We start from the raw sequence: 24,227 nt of genomic DNA, 5'->3' as shown, positions 1-24,227 counted from the left end.
ATCTATTCTACAAAACAGGTTACTCATTCATTAGAATAGCCTGCTCGTTCCGTCTGGATTGGACAAACTGGCTTCCTCCACAAGCCCCCCTGTATGAAATGATTCCAGAAATGATGGCACCAGCTTCAACACAGCAGGCAGACAGCCAGTATCTTGAACAGCAGCAGCTTTAAAGTGCTAAAAGGGGCCAGATTCCTAAACCACTTCCAGGGCTGCCTGGGAAATTTTACTAACCTTTTTCTAGATTATATGAAGTAGAGAGTTCAAAAGTTTGCAAAAGTGCTCCTAATCCAATACACCAGAAACACATAGCATAAACTATAAACCACCATTGGGCTTATTTATAAGATACACAATTGTTTCTGTAATAGTTTTTATTTGACTACATACATATTCAACATATGCACTGTGTCTAATCTAAATAAGGACTTAGCCTTAGAAAAGTCTACCCTCAGAAAATGCCATGCCTTTCCCATAATTGGCTCAGCCTCACCATGCTGACACCTGCAGTAGAACTGCACATGGTAGTATCCCTGCAAATAGCATTGTAGACTTTTATAAGGGAACATTCATACTGCTTGATCGAGGGTGCTGGTACTTACACTGCTAGGCATTGTTTACCCTAAATATGAGTGACATTACAGTACGTTTTCATTAGGAGTGCAAGAACACATTTTTCTAACTCCATGACAAAAGTGAAATCTAGGAATATACATTGGTACAGTACTGCAGGCCTCTAGACTATCCTCTTTAGTAAAAACAGGGATAACAGCTCTTTTTTTACAGTGCCTTGTGAAGCATCTAGTAATAATTGTGTGGTGTGGCAGGTTTCAAATTTTTAACTTACTTATTTGCAGAAATGTCGAGCCTGTAATATAGTATTATACTGTTGAGTTCACACCTATTAAATGTATGTATGAAATAAAATGTTTATACAGTACATTATATAACACCTGCATGTCTGTGGGACCTCAATATCTGGCTATACCTGCCTCTGCATAGTGGAGTAACGTCATATGCAGAGTTTTTATCATGTTTAACTGATCTCTAGGGAGAAGTGGTTCTAAATTTCCAGAGGTTGCACTTTAGATTTTGTATCTTTGAAACCTGAATATTTTATTTTTAAACTGGGATTTAAAAAGGAGACCATGAAGAACATGTCCCCATAGACAACTACAGTTCGGTGAACAGCTTCTTGAAGGTGTACACCATGACCTTCCATGGAAGCCATCAGACAAACACATGTGCAGTGTAACACGCTAGGATGTAATGTACGGCCATTTGAAACTGACCGTAATTCCCCTGTTATCACTGGTAAGTATGACAAACTTCACTGTTCCACAATGCACCGGTTGTACTGTAAGGATGCAGGTTAGTGTGGTTTTAAAATGACTTGAATATGAAGAGCCCTCCAGAGGGATGAGCAGGTAGCCACAAGCATTCTCTCCTTCCCTGCGCTCCAGAGGTCAGGTATTTCTAGATGCTTGCTATACCCAGAAATGAGTGAATAAGCCTCCTGTGTTTCCTTATACAGAACCAAACACGCTGCTAGAGCAAGGACATACAGTGCCTTGCGAAAGTATTCGGCCCCCTTGAACTTTTCAACCTTTTGCCACATTTCAGGCTTCAAACATAAAGATATAAATTTTTTATTTTATGTGAAGAATCACCAACAAGTGGGACACAATTGTGAAGTGGAACGAAATCTATTGGATTTTTGAAACTTTTTTAACTAATAAAAAAATGAAAAGTGGGGCGTGCAAAATTATTCGGCCCCCTTGCGTTAATACTTTGTAGAGCCACCTTTTGCTGCGATTACAGCTGCAAGTCGCTTGGGGTATGTCTCTATCAGTTTTGCACATCGAGAGACTGAAATTCTTGCCCATTCTTCCTTGCAAAACAGCTCGAGCTCAGTGAGGTTGGATGGAGAGCGTTTGTGAACAGCAGTTTTCAGCTCTTTCCACAGATTCTCGATTGGATTCAGGTCTGGACTTTGACTTGGCCATTCAAACACCTGGATACGTTTATTTGTGAACCATTCCTATGTAGATTTTGCTGTATGTTTGGGATCATTGTCTTGTTGGAAGATAAATCTCCGTCCCAGTTTCAGGTCTTTTGCAGACTCCAACAGGTTTCCATCCAGAATGGTCCTGTATTTGGCTGCATCCATCTTCCCCTCAATTTTAACCATCTTCCCTGTCCCTGCTGAAGAAAAGCAGGCCCAAACCATGATGCTGCCACCACCATGTTTGACAGTGGGGATGGTGTGTTGAGGGTGATGAGCTGTGTTGCTTTTACGCCAAACATATCGTTTTGCATTGTGTGAATTTTGGTTTCATCTGACCAGAGCACCTTCTTCCACATGTTTGGGGTGTCTCCCAGGTGGCTTGTGGCAAACTTTAGACGAGACTTTTTATGGATATCTTTGAGAAATGGCTTTCTTCTTGCCACTCTTCCATAAAGGCCAGATTTGTGCAGTGTAAGACTGATTGTTGTCCTATGGACAGACTCTCCCACCTCAGCTGTAGTTCTCTGCAGTTCATCCAGAGTGATCATGGGCCTCTTGGCTGCATCTCTGATCAGTCTTCTCCTTGTCTGAGCTGAAAGTTTAGAGGGACGGCCAGGTCTTGGTAGATTTGCAGTGGTCTGATACTCCTTCCATTTCAAGATGATCGCTTGCACAGTGCTCCTTGGGATGTTTGAAGCTTGGGAAATCTTTTTGTATCCAAATCCGGCTTTAAACTTCTCCACAACAGTATTACGGACCTGCCTGGTGTGTTCCTTGGTCTTCATGATGCTCTCTGCGCTTTCAACAGAACCTTGAGAACCTATCACCTATCACAGAGCAGGTGCATTTATACAGAGACTTGATTACACACAGGTGGATTCTATTTATCACCATCAGTCATTTAGGACAACATTGGATCATTCAGAGATCCTCGCTGAACTTCTGGAGTGAGTTTGCTGCACTGAAAGTAAAGGGGCCGAATAATTTTGCACGCCCCACTTTTCATTTTTTTATTAGTTAAAAAAGTTTCAAAAATCCAATAGATTTCGTTCCACTTCACAATTGTGTCCCACTTGTTGGTGATTCTTCACATAAAATAAAAAAATTATATCTTTATGTTTGAAGCCTGAAATGTGGCAAAAGGTTGAAAAGTTCAAGGGGGCCGAATACTTTCGCAAGGCACTGTATGTGAGACAAATTTATATTTAAATCCCAGCACATACTCCTTATGTCTAAACCCTAGAAGTGCAGACCTTGGAACAGATAGCTGGTGCACACCCTCCACTGACCAGTCGGTTGAAAGAGGGACGACTTTGCTGCTGAGCCAACAGGTGTTATGTCTTTTAAGCATGTAAGAAAACTAGTCTCTATACTGTGATGCTGCTGTTTGTGGAATGGGAAACACTTTTTAAAATTCTTACTGAATTTCTAAAATTCCTATTTTAAATGATTAATATTTTCCTCGATAAGTGAATTATACATTTGCTTGTGAACATGCACTGTAGTACAAAGTAAACAAGCTGACACAGTAAGAACTACTTATTTACATAAATCATATAGTCATATCATACTATAACCTTTGCTAATACTGCTTGTGTCATATATTGCATAAATACTGCATATACTGCGCTATTGGTAGGATGACTGTTTTCATGCATTTCGTACTTCAGGATTTCTCAATTCCTCCTCCTATTCCCTGGGCTAAATCCATCACAATATTAATAAAGAATTTCCCTTTGCTTAATAAAACATTTATAGAATGGTTATCAGTATTTCTAATTCTCCTCTCTGTATCAGTACCAGAACCCTCGGGCATCAAATAAGTTCACAGATCAAATATCTAATGATTGGAAATCCTATAGCAAGTACTCACACTAATGTTCAATTACCCTCTCCCAGTGTCTTAAGAATCTGGCCCTTCGAGCACAAGGCTTCAGGTGATATGACTGCTGAAAGCAGAGCAGTGGCAGCTGTGCAGAGTGGATTAGATTTTAAAAGAGTTTTTCACCCTAACCTGAGACAACAGACGCGTCATCTTGGACCTTAATGAAAACTAAAATGCATAAAGATAATTTTGGCTATTAGAGACACATCGCAGTATCTGGAAGATTGAACGATTCTCCAGTTATTTTTTCCAAGGGTATAAAAAGTTAAAAAGTATGTAAAAACAATACCCTAGTCAAAGTGGGGTCTAATTTGTAGGTTTCTTACAAATGGAATCGATTAGTCGATTGGCAACCTCCCCCCCACTCTCATATAAATGTTTTTTTTTTTGTAAATGACTAAACATTTCTCTACAAATAACCGCCCTTCAAAAATATTGGGACAGTGAAATCAAAATTCAATTTTTTTAAGTATGCAGCCAAACGATTTTAACTCTCTGGAATTTATTTAAAGTGAATGTGCCCTAGTTCTCCGTCACTTGAAGTCACTGAATGACTTGGTTTGTGTCCACAAAGTTTGAATATGGGCAAGGGATAACCCAAAAATAATAAAAAACATCTTTTACCATTTTACCAATCACTCATATCCATCTAATGATCATGCATGCAAATCACTTGACTGTCGAGCAAAAAAATAAGTTTTGACTTTGTTATGCCAGTGCTTTTGGAGGGCACTGTAGGTTGATTGGGGAACTATAGAACAGCTGGCATATTCATACTTAATGGATATAACAGTTAAAAGATTAGAACGAGAAGATATATTAATGCTAATATACAATTCAGCTATGCAGGTGGGAATGTCAGCAGATTCAACTCACCAAGCTAGATAGATCATAGAGACTATAAATATGAGCAGGACAAAAGCGCCAGCAGCTACACCATACACCCATGTCTTCAGTTTCCCATCTGTGGATAAGGAGGGTTAGTGAGTTTTAGCACTTATTAGTCAGGAATGTCATTTCAGAAAAATAAATGAAGTGAACACTTCTTTGATAAGTTATGCCCATTGAATTAAGGAATGAACTGATGATATTAAGATTTTAATTGGTTTAATACATTAAAAGAGTGTTCGACTGCGTTTGTGTTTTTCAGGCCTTTAATGGCAGAATTAAAAGAGGTTTACTGTAACATCTTGTTCGAACCCATTACCCACTGAAATGTTATGCAAAACCCATAAAAGGTTATTGCACAGCTAGCTTCGGTTGATTATACAGGATCATAACTCACAGTCCTGAGATACAAATGAAGAGAGGGGGACCATCTGAAATTAAAATCCTCCACATGCATAGAGTCGAGCATATCAATAATTTATTCAGTATAATCAGGATGCGGTCCATTTCCCTCGCCAGATAAAATCTGCAGAGACTATGGAAGCAAGGCTAATTCATTATTATCTTTGCCATCTGACCGGCTTTATGGCAGGGGAAGAGAAATGGGATCAAAGTAATAAAGTGATACTGTAACTGTTTTATATAACAGCACTGCATTGTGGCACTTTTTAATATCATTTTTTTTCCAGCAGAGGGCACCACAAGCCAGGCTACCCAACAAAGACACAGCACACGGTGCACAGGAGCTGCCCAGTTTCCTCTGCATCACGGTCCCACACTGTGGCACAGCTTTTATGTAGCTTTCATTTACAGTAGCCAAACACCCTCCTTCTAATTTTTGTTGAAGATATCCCTAAATTAACAACGCACAGACATACTGTATACTGTATATTTAAACAATACTGGAATTAAAATGATGTTTTTCTTCAAGTGTGACATCACATAATACACAATACTGTGTTGCTGGTGATGCTCCATCTAAGTCATTCTTTTCAAAATCACAGCTACGTTTACTTAAACACTATTCAAAACGTGCGGTTTTTCCTTCTGCTGGACTCTGTGCTAAGGTCTGGGTGGGCTGCTATGATCCTTCACCTGGTCCGAAGGGCTGCAGGAACCACGTCCTGCCCGCGCGTCCCGGCTGGTTGGTGGAGGCCTGGGTGGGGTTTACTGCTCGGCTGGTCTTCACGTCCCCGCTCTTATCCCCCCCAGTGGGGATCTCCAGCACGGGGATCAGAGTGCACTGGTCCAGCCGGCCGTCTGACGTCATGACTTCTGTATACCCCTCCTCACAGCCACACACCCCTGCCTGAGGGCGAGACCACACGGGTCGGCTTCGGGATTCAAGTCGGCCACAGTCTGTGCATTGTAACGCACCATTTTTTGCCATTTATAGATGTGAAGCGATACAGAATGTTGAGCTAATTAGACAAAACAACTAGGGAGAAAATAAATATTTGACACGGCATATTATTTGGTTTTCCCCATTTTTTAGCATTCGATTCTTAAAGTGCTACAATGTCCAAACAGCATTCCAGCAAACAGTAAACACTCATCTTTTAAAGGAATGAAACAAAGGGTGCACATAAATATCACATGTTTTACTATACAGTATTCCCCTACATCACAGTTTCTCATTATAGATGGGGGGTAACTGTTCAAAAAACTCTCCATAAGGGCTAACCATTTAATTTTAAAACCAAGTGCAATTCTTCTCCTTTATCCTTGACCCACCTATCTAAGCATGTGGCTGTGACACGCTTGAACAGGGTACAGTACAGTATATTAATGAGGTTGGTCACCTTCCCTTCCACTTGAGATGAACAGTGTAGACTAGACACTCAAACTACAGCCATGTTTCTGGGACTAGTGTGATAACTGGAGTAACTCCACACAGAACAGAGCTCCAACCTCTAACCACAGCTCCTTTAAAAACCACCTGAAATACGATAAACCTTTCTGCTTTTAATTATAGAATCCAATAATGAAAGCAGAACTGGAGGTCAACAGATCAACCGAAAGATCCACTGTGAGAGAGGGTTGATTTTACACTCCTAGATATTTTCACTTTGCTTCTGGGGACAGAATCCCACGATGTCTCAATAAGCGTCACTGTCATATATGAATATAAGGAGGAACCGTAAAAACATATGCGTGATATTCACTGTGAAAATCAAACACTAATTCTGTCTCAGGGATGACAAGCCCACGTGTTTGTAAATAGCCCTGTAAATTGATTTCCGCTCCATTTATAGCTCTCGGTTTAAAGATGAGAAAGCATTAGGAGAGTTTATTCACACATTCAGAAAATAGCTCCAAAAACAGTCATCTGATGTTGCCTGCCCCCGTGCTGTTCCACCTTTTGATATACCGTACTTGAGGCATCAAAGAATTCTTCAGTTATTACAATTACAAAAGATATACAATGAAACATATATCACAATAATAATGTAATAATGTGTACAACATAATCTTCACGTTCAGCCCAGTTGTACCACTGAGTTTGGTGGTTTGGCCAGTGTTACAATCCATTTACAGGGTGTGGAAGGCTTCTGTTTTACAGCATGTGCTGCAGCAACATGAGTGTGTAGCATGTGCAGTATCTCAAGGGGTCAACTAGCGGGGCTGAAATGACTGCCAGCCTCCTTGCATCTAAAAGAGGGCAATGGCTCCCTCTTTCTCCCAGAGGCCTGCCACTGAATCCCTTGTGCTCTGAGGTAAAGCCTTAGAAACAGCACAAAATATGTCTTACCAAATGCCTTTCATGGGACTGACAATGTGCGCTCCATGCAGGCTGCCTGCAGTGCTATTTATGAACTCTGCCTGCAGTTATTTAAGTATTTTGCTGTGGTGTGTGATTGTCAGCAGAAATGGGAAAATCTAGACAGGCAGCTGGAAGCCAGAGGAAAGACTGTTTGATACAGAATGTTAAGAATTTAATTCTATTACTGTAGGTTCAAAAACAAATGATATTCCATGTTCTCTCCTCTTTCACTCTTGTACTTAGGAGCTGAGCATTTCTGTTTTGTTGAGGCAGAACTGGCAGTGCATGGGAGCTTTTTCTTCGAAGCTTAGCTTAAAAACTATACACGGAAAAGGGAATATGAGCAATTTCACCTTTTTGTCTTCAAACTTAAATGCAGAGTGAGAAAGCAAAATGGGAGTTTACTGACTCGTAACAAAAAAGGAATACTGGTATTTTAACAGTATATGGAGATGTGAAAATGCTGACAGCACATTGGTGTGATGGTTAGTGCTGCTGTCTCTTGAGCTGGATTGCTTTCCAGACTGGGAAGTCTTCTGTGTAGAGACTGCCTGTTCCTGACTGAGTTTTCTCTGTGTGCTTCTCCATGCATCCCACCTCCCAAAGCAATGTTGAGTATGTCCATTCACTGGTTCATCTAAATTGTCCCTCTGTGTGTATGCACTGCAAAGGACTAGCATCCCAAATTGTACCCTGGGCATCTGGGCTAAAATCTAGGCAGTCATGACCCTTACCAGGAACAATCAACTTTCTAATGATAGATGAACTATGAAAATGCAAGCTGATCAAGGAATATGTTTTTTAAGACACACTACCTCTAATTGACTCTTACCTCAGTGCAGTAGGATTGAGGCTTATTACAGGGAGGACTGCAGGACCTGTCAGACGCTGGCTGGCTTGTCAGGGGGCATCCACCTACAGAACCATGGTTAGCATTGTTCAACATGTCACAGGGGTTTATGCAAAAGAAAAAACTGGAGAAGACATTTTGTTGCAGCCTTTGATTGTGCTGTCAAAAAGGATTTGCCAAGTACTCTGTTTCATAGGAGCACAAAGCAAACATAAACAAAATATTTACCACCAGATTATTAAAGCATCAGCCATTCAATTATGCTGCTTTGTCTACACAGTCTCATTAGCCGAGTTCTAGGAGAGCTCCAGGAAGCTTTGTGTACTGTGGACAGTGAACCACATTCTGGTGTTATGGTTGATGTTGTTTGATGTGAGGAAAGACAAGCTGCATTATGGAGGTATGCCTTGTTTTATGGATCCTAAAACTCCAAATTAAGGTGGAGAAGTCATTCATAAAATGGGGGGCCTAAAACCAGTTCTTGCAATCATGCTCTGCGTCTGCAACACTGAAATAACAAACGCAATGATAATTTAACTAAATGAATTCTAAAATAGTTAGCATGGATATTGTTGAAAGTTTTGGATGGGGTAGTGATACATTACAAAACAATACCTTCTTTTACTAAGTTTTATTAATAACATAGTGTAAAAAGACAACAGCATAAAAGCTGAAAAAGTGAAAATCAATCCACACAGCAATAGTTGTTACCTATACAGCAGTACAGCAATGTTTTTTGTGTTATCGCTTATTATATTTTTGTATGTTAGAAATAAATTCAATTAAGGTGATTAAAAAGTATATGCAGTCCTGTTACTAATAATATCCCAAGACCACAGATCATTCCAGCCTCCTACATTCCATCAAATATGGAAGAAATGCTTTCTATTAAAAAATATATGAATTTACGTGTCTTTTATTTTGTGTTATAAAGTTTAGCACTGACATTAAATAAACCCAATAAGAAGAAACCCTAATATATGATTATCTTTAAAGATCTGACGTGAATTTTGAAATCACGGGTGTCAATTATTATATTCTATTGAATGCAAATGTCTATCTGATTGATTTTGTACAGCGAGAAATATTTTAATGAAAAAAAGCCAATAGTGGCACACCTCACAAATGTAATGGCAAGATGCAATTTAGGTCTGCACTTAGTGAATTTCTTTCCCTTTGACTAGACTTGATTGCCAATTCAGGGTACCACAATAGAAGAATGAGAAGTGTGTTATTGGAAATTATATTCACTTAGACTGTCAAATTACTCTTTTACTATAAAGCACTGAACGATGCAAGAGCATCAACCATGACTCACAGGACACAACCAATCCCAAAATAAATCAATACTTAATGTCAGACAAGATAAAATTGCTAGAATGAAAATCAAATTAACTAACCCACTTTGCCTACACCTGTCACTACACTGTCAGAATAATTTGTTGTGCTCTCTGTGGTAGGAGTATAGAGTGCATGTAGATAAGAAAAAAATGAATTTTGGTCTAACGCAGCCTTAGGTTTTTGTGAACTCTTGAAAACTATGATCATAGGCAGCAAATTAAACAAGCCATTTTTTTAGTAATGCCATTATTACGATTAATATGATTGAATTACTTTTTTATTACATATTATTAGTAGTATTGATATTTCCCCTGTTGCTGCTTCTACTATAATTACTGTACAACACTAGAATTGTTTTGTAATCATGTTAAAGTCTGGACATACAGTAAGTCTTTGTAAAAATAAATTCACATTGTGACTAATCTTAAAAAAACAGTCTTCTGCTTAATTTCACATTATTATAGTCACTCTGATAATAGTATTTTAGAAGGATTAACACACCCTGAAGCCTGACGTTAAAAACAGCTGTGCTGGGGAGGACCTTGATCTTACATTAATACAGGCCCTCGGGTGCATATTATAAAGTATTGGTAAGCAAGCCAGGCAGTGGAATATACCGTATTAGGAGCAGAAAAATCCTGACGTTAGACAGGTGTAAGGACTATGGACACTGGACAGAGGGAAGTAAACCCATGCATTGTGGGTGGTAAAGATTCCTAGCCAGGGCGTTAATCTCAGGGTCGTGTCACACACAGTACAGGTTTACACTGTTGTGCCATTGTTGCAAAATCCCTTCTGCCTCTAAGAGTGTGTTGTAAAATCAGGGATCTCAGCCCTTTTCCTTAAGGGCACTTTTGTTTTCTTGTTCTAACTAGCCTGTCTAAATGACACCTTATTAAAAATGACAATGGGCATGACTTGACCTTATAATAGTTTATAGCAGAAATTGAATGCTTTCTGGTACCCATTAGTTAACTGAAAGTCCAGCTAAATAAAAAAACGGAAGACATACAGTACAAGTTTGTACAAGATCAGGTTTGAGAACACTCTCTATCAAGCAAACATAAGTCTCTATCAAGTCTAGCGGAACTAAGCACATCTCCCCTTTATTTTATTCACAAAGTGAAATAGAATCAGGTACCAGGTGAGGAAGAAACATTCGCATTTCGACCTCATTAAAATGGATTTCTCACCCAGTTATCTGATGAAGGTGGAACAAGCATTTGTGTGCCCAATACATTGCCCATTATTTCAAGTGCTGTCCTGCTACCACACAGATATTCCTCTTTCCAGCTTGTCTGCAGGTACAGGAGGATGGCTCAGGTTCATTGCCATTTTAATAGCAGTGGTGTTTTCATTTGTATGTGACCTCCCCTACAACTGATGCTGATCCTGGAGACCAAATCGATCACATCGAATATACAGCACATTCATATTTCATAAGTGTAGACTCGCGGCCCTAAGCCAGATATTGTTTTTCTTTTCATTTTGAAGGTAAATTTGGAAAATATGGCTACAGAAAATTCTATTTTATAGAGTGGTTCATTTAGTGGTTCACACTGCAATATTTCTAAACTACATACAGGAGCTGTCTGCTTTACAATGATAAATTAGAAGATGCTGAAGATGGGTGAGATGCTGAAGTCACTATCCACATCCATATTATCCAACAGCCCTACTACATAGCAGATCAAGCTAAGAAGTAAGAAATTACTTAAGAAAAATTATTCAATCAACATTGATTGCTCCCCACCGAATTAAGAGGGAGATCTAGGTAAAAGTGAAATTGCAAAACCAGATTCGAATTTAGCCAAAATGTCATGGGCTCTTTAATGACAGCTCAGGGCCCCAGTATATTGTGTCATGTGAATAATTGCATCTCCTTCAGCATAATGTCCCCTGTCACCATGCTGGGTCAAAGCTGTATAATTCTCATTTGATGTTTGGGCTGCATGCATACAAAGTCATTATCTGTGTTGCACATCTCTTGTTCTTAAAGTTAGAGCAAAGGGGCTTACAGTATATAACACTATAATGACTGGGATAGAAACAACAACAAAAGACACTAACCTACATTATTTTACAATTGCTAGGGTTTAAACTAGATATAATCTTGCATATACTGTAACTGTCAGTAGTCATCACATTCATTGTAGGACTACAGATAAATTACCTAGGAATTGCTGCAGAAAATTTCACATTTTTATTCTGAAATGGTACAGGAAAGAGCATATCGAACTAAATCTTGTTAAACTGGATACAATGAGAAAGGTTAAAAAATTGTGCCACTGTCCTGAAGCCTCACAACTTAATTCTCTCTTGTGTGTCAATGTCGAGCAGGGCTGTAAAAGACCCACATTCTAACAAAACATAAGAAACATAATCATCCTAGTTTTGTCTTCACCACAAATACAGCACCTGAAACATGAGATAGCATCAGAGAATCGTTATATTTAACCTCTAAAATATGTTAAGAAACGGATAGAAAAAAACGTATCTGAAATAGTCAATCTTCTTCATACAACATGACCTTCAATATTCAAACTACAAACTTTAATACCTGTATGTGCACCTTGAAAATTAAAGTAACCAAAGAACCACTGACACAAGACCTTTGTTCAGAAAAAGGATGATTGTTGCCTGTTACACATTATTACGCCATACAGTAAATCATTTTTAGAGTTTGCTTTACATGAGCAAATGATTTTTTAAATTATGAAATTAATACTTTTTATTTTGGTTATTAAATGCAACAGTAATTTACTCTGAAATGATTTAAGGGTTTGTTGGGAAGTTGCCTCACACAAAGATATTTACAAAATATCCAAGCAATACCAACAGAATAGGTTAGTTGTAATGGTAATAGTGTGCCACTGGAATGCACATATAAAAAATGGCTGGAAAGATATGAAATATGGATAACTATTCATAACAAAATGTTCTTCACAGTAGGTAGGTCACAGGGCAATTGTGGCATCATGCCCAGAAAACATTAATCTCTCTCTGGCACCAATTTTCTGCTTTTCACCTGGTCAGTGTTTTTTAAACAAGGTCAGCATACAAAAGCTTCTGAATTTTTTTATTTTATAGGACTGGACACATTTCTAAACAAAATAGATTCTGACAGTAACTTTCAAACCATGTTTTGCCACCATCTATTTCAAAACTAGACATGTAGCCCTTATCGCTACTGTATCTGAAAACAGCAGCATAGGAGCTGAACATACAGTATATTTTCTGTATTCTAGTTTATCTTCAACATCTCTAATTTTGTGTTGCAGTTAGAAAAAAAGTTGTATATTTCAGAACAGTCCTTATACAGTACCCACGTGTCCACGTGTGTAGAGTATAGGTTTTTTTTCTTAATTTCTCTTCATGGGTTAAAGAAACCTATATGCAGTTATTTATTAAACACAGGATCTATAGCTACTCATGATCAGACTTTTGAAGACTGAATTTTTAATCTAATTAGGAATTTAACACAGTATAGCTAGATGCCAGCAGCTTCCAAGCAGTGCACATTCAATAGGATGATAAAGGGAAACAAATTAGATTACGAGGTTAAAATGTGACACCATCATGGATAGAAAATCTAATTTTGTTATAGACTAGTTCCGATTTCAGCAGCACTCAAAAGATATGATAAGCCTAAAGAACAATTCAGCAATATGATCATTTCCAGTCAGGAAAGTCATCTTCCTGGATTAGGTTTAGATATTGTTATCACAATTATGTGGATTGTGGATTTGTAGAAGTAACAATAACCAGCAATAATGCTATAAATTCTACCTACTTACACCTACATGTAGAACATAAGAAAGAATTGAGAGGAGGCCATCCGGCCAACTGAGCTTGTTTGGTTGCTATTTGATTTGTGAGCCTCACTGTGCCATTTCTCAAAAGAAGTGAAAGAATTAGCTTTAACCTCATGTCCGGATACAGAAGCTTGTTCAAGGGCTACGACAAGCCTTTGTGTGAAAATAGACCTTCTGTGTTCAGTTTTAAATGCACTTTTCTCTAGTTCCCCCTTGTGGCCAATGACTGTGTGAAACTGCTGATGTTGAAGAAGCCCACTGGGTTGATTTTCTCAGTGCTCATGGTTTGTGTGAATATTTGTCCCTTCATAGTCTTCACCCATCAATATGAACAATAATACAGATACAGCAACGAGGGAGAAAGAAGAGAGCTTAGTCAAAACCATGGATTGTGTTAACACATAAGTGCAAAGTGATCCACACTGGTAGCAGGAACACACCCTTTAAATACTACATTGGAGGTTTGTTTTGACAGATTCTTCTATGTCCTCAACAAGACAATGTGGGAAAGTAATAATGAGCAAGAAGAAGTCTTGCAAACCAATTGTAGTAGTGCTGTAAGTGTAGAGAAACCAGAACTACAGCCCTGCACCATTCTTGAAACAGTAACAGTAACTGCATCATGTGTTCTACTAACTTAAGCATCCAGTGATTTTTAATCAGTTTTAATCATAACCCATAACAAGTGTTTTTGGCTTAAATGATTTGCTGTTCCTTGCCAGAAATGTCAGGCCACGTATATGTTTACTGTTAAAAGGCTGTGGCATTTTTGATAAACCAAGGTGTGGGCTGATTTATTGAATTAATCAGGGAGATGGAAAGCTGATAACACAGAAATTTTAAATACCTGTGACGTTCAATCCATCTGAACGCTGGCACCACACCAAGCGGGAAGATCCTTTCCACGTGCTAGTCATCCATTTATATTCATAGCACTCTCCATCTGTGCAGAAGGGAGAGAAGCTTAAAATGCTGAAGTACGGTGTCAAGAATGAAACCCGAATCACCATACAGGAACATTACCACGATCTACAGTTCAGTGATCCGGTCACACTCTAATAATGAATGAACCAGCCAACATCTATAAAGGAAGTCTGTACATAATACCCTGGCATTCATTCGCCTGGGTGAGGAAATGACAGCCCTGTCACAGCCCCCCCTCACTCACGTGGAATGAATCAGGGAGGCAGCTGCAAACAGTGAAGTTGGGGTGGAGGAAGGGGAGCTAGAAAAGAGGTGCGCAGAGATGAGGGCAGCTGGCAAGTATTTAAAAGAGCAGAAGTGCGAGATGAGAATTTGACCTCCTCCTGAACTCCTATTAACTAACACAATGAGTAAATATGACCGTCGTCACCTTACCAATTTTAAAGCGGTCGTAACCCACTGGTTTCTGTAGAACGTTGCTCAGACAGCATCAGCCATAACATATTTTGGTCTCTAAGCCGATATTTCTCTGGGTAACTGTCAATGGATATTACCACTCAGTCCTAAGAATCATTTGAATTACTTTAATGCCAGATAATACAATGGAGGCTAAAGTTAATGAAACACTGACCTGTGCAGGGCCTGGATTCCCATACTTGTTCTGGACATTCCTGTTGGTTGTCCTGCTCCTGAGCAATTACAGCCCTAGATCGGACCTGCACGGAGCCGAAGCCTAGATCTTCTCCGTTGATGCAGGTGAGCTGACACGAGCTCCAGGAAGTCCATTCTGTCAAATAGCAGTCTCCTGTAAAAACAAGGCAAAGCATTTAATACTGTAAGTCTCTTTCTTCAACGGCATCTAGAATCATTTTTCATATGAATAATGAGGTGATTTCTCTAATGGTCATAAAATGTAAATCCATACTTTCAGTGTTTCATCAAGCAGCTTGATTTATTTTGAGCAATGGAAATCTTCGACATGAGTGATCTGAAAGAAGCAGGCCACTTCATAGGCATAAATGTGCCACTTTACTGTTTCATAGATCCTGTGGCGTCTTCTTTAACAGTTCGATAACTAGACTTTTCACTGCTACGTACAGTATATTCATAAACAATAATGAGCAATTCTGTTTTCGTGCATAAAAAGGAGAAATTATTTTCAAATCATCAGGTAATGATGCAAGATAATGCTATCACAAAGCCCCAGAACATTAAAAATGTATCTCATGGTTAATGGCCATAACAAATGAGCACAGAAAACATTGTTAATGGGAGATTGTTTGCAGATCTAAGTTCCTTATAAATTATTAAAGAGCTAATGTGTGCATGTAGACTAGAGCCCAGATATGCAAATGCTAGCAGGGAGGTTTTTATAATTACGTTCCCAGGCCCAGACTTGTTTTACTGATGCGCTATAAAGACATTTTCTATTACACTCTTCAAGTATAAATATTTAAATCTGTCTACTTAGCCTAAAGAAGTATGCAGAATGATTTATTCATCCAGGAATTCTGATATCGCTTTTTCAAGTGTTATTAAATTAATGGCATGTTATTTTTCATTGTGTGGAATTAAATCCACTGACCTTACTATTGTTCACATGGGTTGTACAAAATTATAAGTGAACATTCCTATGAATCAATGGCTAACTGATCTCATAAGAACATTTTTTTTTGCGCTTTTATTTCCAAATGAGTCCACAGTGGTTATTATTTTCAGCTTCACATCTGGACACCACCACTTTAAAACACCTAAATCACCTCCAGTAAATAAACGTCTCTTACATTTGTCATTCAGATGCCATAGATTTAAATAGGTCATATTTTCTATAGACAATGTTTGAAATGGGTGTCTCAGCTGTATACACACTGACAGGAGGCAGGTGGCTGAATGCTCTGATGATGTCAAAGCAATTGAAACCTAAGACAACATGACATACAGTAGCTTAAAATAGTCTGTATCAGAAATCTAAAACCACAACTGCCTATTTCTAAGCTTTTCTTTAAAAAGCAAAAAAAAAACATTCAAAAAGTTCTACTTTAAAGGTTAAGAAGACAACAGCACTGACATCAGTGCAAATGATGAAGTAAGGCATGCTTTTCTTTGCCATATTTTAAGGCACAATAAAAAGTAGACTTTCTTATAGTCTGGATTTGTCACTGATGCCATTAAATTGCTTCATTATAGAGCTGTCACATTTTCATACTACCGTAACACAAATTGTGTCAAAATGTGCTGTTGGATGTGTCAGTATCATAGAGCTGGAAAGTGAAATAGATGTCCTTCGAGGTGCAGCTAAAAATATGATGCATTATTATTTTTATTGCCAGAAAATGTTTTTCCTCTTTATTCCCAGCTTTCAGGTCGAAATCTTTGATTTCCAGAGAACCTGTAGGCAATTTGTGACATTTGGTTTTGACACTGCTATTTATCGTGGTGAAAACTTTCATGTATCTGATATTGTGTTCACTGCATTAATTGGGTAAATTAATTAATTCATTCATTTATTCATCTCGGGAACAATAATTCAATGTACCAAAACAGCAACGCATAAGCACATGAAAATTTGTATTCAGAATATTTACAGATACACTGTAAATTATATTACACTAAAATTCCAATAAAAGAAAGCTGCACATATTTTTAAATCTTTAAGTAATCCTGAAATGTCTATTACCATGTATAATCCAAGAAAGCAGGATTATACACTAAACTGCCACTCAGGTACAGTATTTCTAAATGTAGTATCCAAAATTAAACCACAAAAAAGTGAAATTGATAGAAATGTTTATGCATACCTGGGCATGGGACTGTGCAACTCTCCTCCAGTTTGATGTGTTTATCTCCATCTACAGATGGCTCCAATTCTCCACACAGCTCCTCATCTACAACACTACCCTGGTCTTCCTTGGATCCATCAAACACATAGCAGGAGATGTTCCTGAACCGTAACCCTTCTCCGCAATGTGCGCCCTGCAGAGGGAAACTTCGTTTGGTGACTGACGACGTGCTGCACAAATACACCAGCTCCTCCGATCACCACATATCGGGGGATCCTTTCTGTCTTATGAGGTTATGAATATTCTGTTTTTGTTTTTGGCTTTACTATCCTAAAACATTAAAAGTGATCCATCCATCATCAGATTATCAGAAATCTGAAAATGTTTAGTTAAGGCTTGTGGCAACCTGGAGCCCATCTCAGGATCCCAGACAGGATGACTGTTCCATCCCAGGATGCTCATACACAGGAACACAAGTATTCAGGGACTAACTGAGGTATTAATTAACCCAGGTACTGTCTTTAGAAGACTGGACGAAACCAGAGCATCCTGAGAAATACCTCCACACTGAAGGCATCAAACCCAGAATTATAAAAATAATTCTCTGCTGTCACGTTTTAATCCATTGCATTATGCCATTTCAGAGCACCCCACAGCTCATAAATGTGTACAACTGCAGTAATGAAAGAGATCAGACACTCGAGATACAGGATGTGGTTGAAACGGTACAAATGCCCGTGCAGACTGCAGGCTGAGCCCTCAAGCCCAGACATTGTTATTCCTAACCTGGGCTCTGTCATCGAAATGAGCCATGACTGGGATTCCCCAGGCGATTGAGCACCACAGGCGGAGCGCTGAGCTTTGTCTGAGGCTGAGGCAGGCGGAGAGCCTTCAGCTCGGCAGGTAGCAGCAGAGCCCCCATCACTTGCGAGGTGCCTGAGACCGGGCGGGACACAGAGGAGAGCCGCACGCTCAGAGCCGTAACGTCCGAGACGAGCCCCCAGTGCGAGAGGCAGGCGGATGGCCTGACAAGGGCCTTGGGAAGTGTGTCTCCTGAGCAAGCAAGAGAGCTGCTGTGGCAATCCACGTTTATTAAGAACAGTCCAGCCCAAACTGGAGGGAATGGAAAGATCTGAATTTTCTCAATGAGAGAAAAAATGTGCAATAATAATGTATTATTACTGTATGTAAATGTATAATAGTCATGTACGGTATATAATGATCATACAATCTCAAACTAGTCATTTGGCGTAGTGTTCGTTTTGCCTTCGGATTGCATTTCCATATGCTACATGTTCTACTCAAATGACAAAAGAGACACCAGCAGGAAAAGTGTTTAAGACATTTCCTGGAAACTCGGTACAGTACTTCAGACCTGGCTTTTACACATAGTTTAAACCATAGTCAATCACTTTGTCACCCCTCTCCATAAACGTTTAGCATATCTTCCACACATTAATTATTTAGAAATGTGCTGCATATTTTTTGATAGAATCCAACCACCACCCACAACCACGGCTGACACACAGATGCTATACACTGCAGCCTAATAACCATAGTGGGCTTGAAGTCACTGCTAAATTTGTATTTTTAAGAAAACCTTTTTGACTTTTTGACAGAAATTAAAATGTATTTATATACAGCCTGAAAAGTGACATTTGAAGCTTCCTTTGCATATGAAAAACAAAATGCAAACAAAAGGGAGAATACATGGGGAGATTTTGCAAAAAGCAGGATTCTTGTACTGACCTTTCTAAGATGAATATTATACACTTGGTCACTCCAAGATTATAACATTTGGTGACAGAAGGCAGCTTGTGTACTAACCAAAAATCTGTAGACAATCCAGTAAAGTGCACTGGAGCACTCACCACACACTGGAACTACTGCAGATAACTGCTGCCTGATACTGTTCTTCAATAATTTATTAAGAATGCCAGTCATGACAACCTTTCCTGCCATTTGACATTCCTCAAATGAGTAAAACATGACCAAAGGATGACAGCATGGAAAAACGTGGAAACAAAATGTCATTTTCTTTGACAGACCTCAACTCCGCACTCAGACCACCGACTGTACTGCCATCTGTAACAGGGTTTGACTGGACATGGTTTCCACTGCTCCATCTGTGAAGGACAGGGCCTCCCGTCCCCCTGGGAAGCCTGAATCACAGACCTCCTCCGCCACATCTTGCCTGAAAAGTAGGAGATGTCAATTAAACAACCGGAGGGCAAAGCAGGCAGTCTGGAGTAAGGGGGGATTTTTTTCCTGTAATTGGACTAGCCGACCTACTGTATGTAACACGTATTACTTGGGAAGCCACCACATGCCTAAAATGAATAAACAGATGCAACCTTTTAAAAATAAAAATGAAACAATGGAGCACATAAGAAAGACTTGTTTGATAAGCCTTTACACTTCCCACTGTCACAACTCCTTCGTAAACACTACACGACACTAGATAACAACATGCACAATTGTGGGCTATTGGTTGCAAAGAAACAGTACAGTCTGAAGACATCGTTTCAGCCAGAATCGAAGAGCAGAACCCCAGGGACTCCAGGCAGAAAGAAGTGGGGTGAAAATAATAAAAGGCACCATTAAAGACTGAAGCGCTGATAAAGACCTTGTGTCCGGGTAATGTTCAATTGAGATTTTATTTCACTATATGGCTTTTCAGCATTTATTTGATCACGTCGTCTAGTCTTTCCGACAGAGTTATGAGGGTGGTTTTTATCCCCATTCAAGGAAAGCTTTCATTTGCTTAGACAATGCTCCTTCAACTCTCCTCTTCCCAGGGACAAGTTAAAGGAATACCATATTTCTTTCATATGCTCCAGACTACATGACTAACGGTACTGTACATTTAGAAATGTAATGCTGTTTTAGTAGGGGTTTTTTGTGCAAATAATAAGATTGGCAGTGCATTTCCTCACTATCAATTCTAATTCTTGCAACCATTTCCAATATCCAATTTTCTATCTCAATCAAATTTAAGAAGACCGGTGAAAGCTTTTATAAGAGACTGAGCAGGATTTACAGTTTGTTCCAGAAATGAAGTTTAGTGAGGATGGTGTCATTGCAACTACATTATTTTAAAAAATGAGTTCTGAGGGACCTTGCCCAGTGGACATCTAACAGGAATTGGAGGAATAATGGCAGATCAAATCAACAAAATGTTTAAAACAGTTTAAAACATTTAAATAATTGCCAGATCTCGTTGTACAGTATGTTAGGCAGGCTTTGGACATTCACAACTTTATGTGAACGGATATCTTTATCATTACGAAATGCTTTATATCAGTGGCATTGCACTTTTACACATCATTTAGAGACCCCGAGGGAAGTAGCAGATTAAAGACACTGAAGTGAGTTAATTTTACTGATATTAACAGTAATAATCCACTTTACACAGAATCAATTAAGGAAGTTCCCCAACCAAGTTCACTGCACTAACCTGCCTACACAATCCTTATCTCTATATACAATTTCCTTTGAATCTGCCACACTCAATGATACAAAGGCACAGTACATTACCATGGTCCAATTGTACATTAATCTCAGTGCACCAACCTTTGAATAGTCAGCAATATTAGATACTAGCTATTCTAACATTTTAAACATCCAGTTCTTCAATACATCAGATAAACTTTCTCCCTGATTTTTGTGTACCCCAAAGGTACACTTCTAAAGTCTACCTCAAAGGTACTTTTCCTAAAAAGGCTCACGGGGGTCACGTAAACTGTCTCTTGCCTCTGCCCAGTTCCCCCCACTGTTCTCACCTCATACTGTAAATTGAACAGATTATGTCCTGCCAAGTACGAGCCCTTAAGCAAACTGTGTCTTTCATGCAAAGAAATGTTATTTTCTACATGCCGTTTTTCCCACGCAAAAGCAACCAAACCTCCAAGCCTTTTCTGATGTTGAACAAAATAATAATTCTCCATTATCCCAGGAGCAGCCCTCTCCAGAGCCAGATTTAGCAGCTGCCAATTCCTTCCAGGAATCTACTTTCCCTGCACTCTCACCAAAGACATTTTCAAAGACTGCAATCCCCTCCCCCCACGCCCCAGGCAAAACCCTGTTTAATTAGTGGACAGGGCTCCTTCTTTCCCATTTATTTACTGGTTTAAAACTATACATCAGCTCCCGTCTCCTCTTATCCAATTCCAATGTATTTTTGCACTCTAAAAGTGGTCTCCACAGGCTGCCTGGGCACCACTGGAGCCAAGAGAAGCCTGAGGAAACAGCAGGTGGGAGAGGTAACCGGGAATGAGCTGTCATTCACTACACCTGGTCCTTAAAATGTGTTTTAATTAAGTCATTTTAATTATTTATCATTGCAGGTAGAAGTGTTAGGAATACGCATCGACTGTTTTGAGTGCTTGATTAAAATCTTTCCCTCTGTGCTTCTAATTATTTCTTCCCAACCATCATCTGTGCAGGGCTTCCGCTAGTTAAAACTCGCCAGAGGTAGGATTTTCCTCAGAGCCAAAGCTGAGATAAAAACTGCAATGCAAAAGACAAAAGGAGGCTGCTACATACACTGGATGAATTCCTTTCTCTTAAAGAGATCCCTCTTTGCCTGCTGTTTCCTCAGCTAACTCAACCTTTTGCCAAGGGATGTATTAAGACCATCTCAGCATCCTCTGCCAGTATCAGTTTTACAGATACGATGCAGACACACCCCAGGAGATACTGTATGATGCCGATGATGTGTTATGGGGCACAGAAGAGAAAGCAATAATGGACTAGAATGATTTATGCATTACAGACTATATACTGTACAGTATACAGCATACACGTACTGTATTTAATATACTGTATGTTCATATACAGTGTACACTAAAACTAAAGTCTTTTGTAGGTACTGTTGAAGGGCAGTTTTTGGACAGAATATTTTATGTAAAATGGGGATCATCCTTTTAAATCGCCATTGATATTGTGACTAATATGATGATTTCCACATTTGGTCGAGACAACACTCGGAAGACAATAAACGATGTTATTTTTAAATTAAAGTGCGCATGCAGTTGATTATGACTGCGGTTCCAATCAGGTTAGTATCCCCTGGCATGCTGGGTGCTCAGGTCACAACCATCGCCATAATGAAACAATGTGCTTGTTTTTCATCTTGAAAGTGACCTGACCTTCAGGCAGGTTGGCTACACCAACAGAGTAAATCTAACATGTACAGCGCCCACCTGGATGATGCGATGGCAGCCACAGTGGGCAAGTAAGCTTCCTATCAGTGGGGAGGAGAACAGAGTGATGGAGCCAGTTCAGATATGGGGATGATTAGGAGGCCACGACTGATAAAGGCCAATGGGAAATCTGGCCAGGACACCTGGCTAACAGCCCTACTCTTTTCGAGAAATGCCCTGGGATAGGTGGTGTATACACTATGTAATGACAGGGGGAAGGCAGAAATATGGCCGCATTGCATATTCATCTACATTTATGGGGTTTGACAATACTGGGGAGAAGAGTGACAGGATAGGCTTTACCTTTTAGTCCACATGTCTGAGAGCACTCTGACCAGGGAGACCAGTCAGACAGCTGACAGTTCACTGGGCATTCCACAACACAGGACATGTTCATTTGCCAGTTTTTCTCCAAACCAAGCTGGAAGAAAGGAACATCAACGTTTAGCATTTGTCAAGCTGATCTTGTCAAAAACGGTCTTCTACTTCTACAAATTGCCGTGGTGCTACTGAGTGACACACAGGCCTTCAGTCCCCTCCATCTGACTAGAAGGCTCTAATTTGATTTTTCAGATTCTCTTTTCTCTACTATAATGGTTCCTGGGCAGTTGTCAGGCTCACATGAATGCTTTACAGTTTGCAACGAGCACTCGCCTTTTAGTGGAAATGGGGTCGTGGGTTAAATTATGATGGGAGCTGAATTACTGCCTCACCCTGAGGGCAGTAGATAATGAGGTTCCAAATGTACAGTTGTGTGTATTAGTGAGTTCAGTGAGTGCAGCCTGAGCGCTGACATTATTCGCAGTCACATATAAAAAGGAACTCTATACTTACTGCAATTGGTAAGAGCATCATTTCCAAATTTCACTCTGAAAACAAACTTTGAGTATTATTCAAAGAGGCATGAATCGGTCAAAAGCTGGTGAAAACGTTTCATCCTGTAGCTTATTAGCAGTGCTTAATGTAATCAATTCTGCACAGTTATCCAAACAGGCCGCTTTTTGATGTGCAGCTAATGTCACCAGCGACTTCAGGTGATTTAAGGGTGTGTGAAGTCAGAGGATGTTTTGAATGTACGTACTCCCCCTCAACCCTGAACTGGAAGAAGCCGTTAGAAAACGAATGGATGGACATCCCTGTCAAATAAATGCAGATTTTTTTCTTATTACACATGAAAATAATAACTAATAATATAAGGAATAGCACATGACAAATTCAGACTAAAAATTCACAATTACCATACAATTGCAAAGGGGCTGGCTTAGAGTTGGTGTTAGTATTTGTATGAGGGACCAAGATCACAGCTCAGCGCAGGTGATAAGAAAGGGATTGGCCAATAATGATCCTTGGGGCCATAGTCTAGCAAGTTTGAATTTGTCAAATACTAAATACTTGGAGCCATTTCGCCTGGACCATTTAAGCAGGTGATTTGTTGAGTTAAATAGTTTAGAGATCCTGTTGCTCTCAAGGATCACAACTGGGCAAACAAATGAATTTTTCTCAAATTGACACTTATATTTGATCCATATCCTTACAAACAGATGATGGAAAGGTATAAGACCTTCTGGACTGTGGCTCTCCAGGATGAGTCTTGTGGTCCCCCCTGGCTTAAGGTATTCAGGTTTTACTGCTGCTGCTCTTTGCTGGACCTCATAATGAATTTGCAGGTGTGTTTCCTGAGCTTAACTATTAAACTGCTCACCCAAGACCTCTTCTCAAAAACACACAATGAAAACAAGAAATGAGGTTTTCACACTCCGCTGACATG

The 24,227-nt window shown here is 39.4% G+C and overlaps 1 protein-coding gene across 1 annotated transcript in view; it reads right to left on the bottom strand.

Moving 5' to 3' along the window:
• The window catches only part of thsd7ab (thrombospondin, type I, domain containing 7Ab), a 200,334-nt gene that overhangs the window by 2,712 nt on the left and 173,395 nt on the right, over nt 1-24,227 (bottom strand). Inside the window, exons 23-30 of the mRNA XM_088600467.1 lie at nt 22,763-22,880; nt 19,304-19,449; nt 17,274-17,448; nt 15,107-15,280; nt 14,399-14,494; nt 8,378-8,460; nt 5,877-6,090; nt 4,770-4,857 (exon numbers count right to left, since the gene is read on the bottom strand). Of these exons, the coding sequence (XP_088456593.1) occupies nt 4,770-4,857; nt 5,877-6,090; nt 8,378-8,460; nt 14,399-14,494; nt 15,107-15,280; nt 17,274-17,448; nt 19,304-19,449; nt 22,763-22,880 (1,094 nt within the window). The remainder of the gene's footprint in view (nt 1-4,769; nt 4,858-5,876; nt 6,091-8,377; nt 8,461-14,398; nt 14,495-15,106; nt 15,281-17,273; nt 17,449-19,303; nt 19,450-22,762; nt 22,881-24,227) is intronic.

Source organism: Lepisosteus platostomus, chromosome 12 (assembly GCF_059453375.1).
Source record: "Lepisosteus platostomus isolate fLepPlt1 chromosome 12, fLepPlt1.hap1, whole genome shotgun sequence".
NCBI classification, from domain to species: Eukaryota; Metazoa; Chordata; class Actinopteri; order Semionotiformes; family Lepisosteidae; genus Lepisosteus; species Lepisosteus platostomus.
The sequence above is the reverse complement of the archived record's forward strand: the minus strand, read 5'-3'. Positions and strand labels throughout refer to the sequence as shown.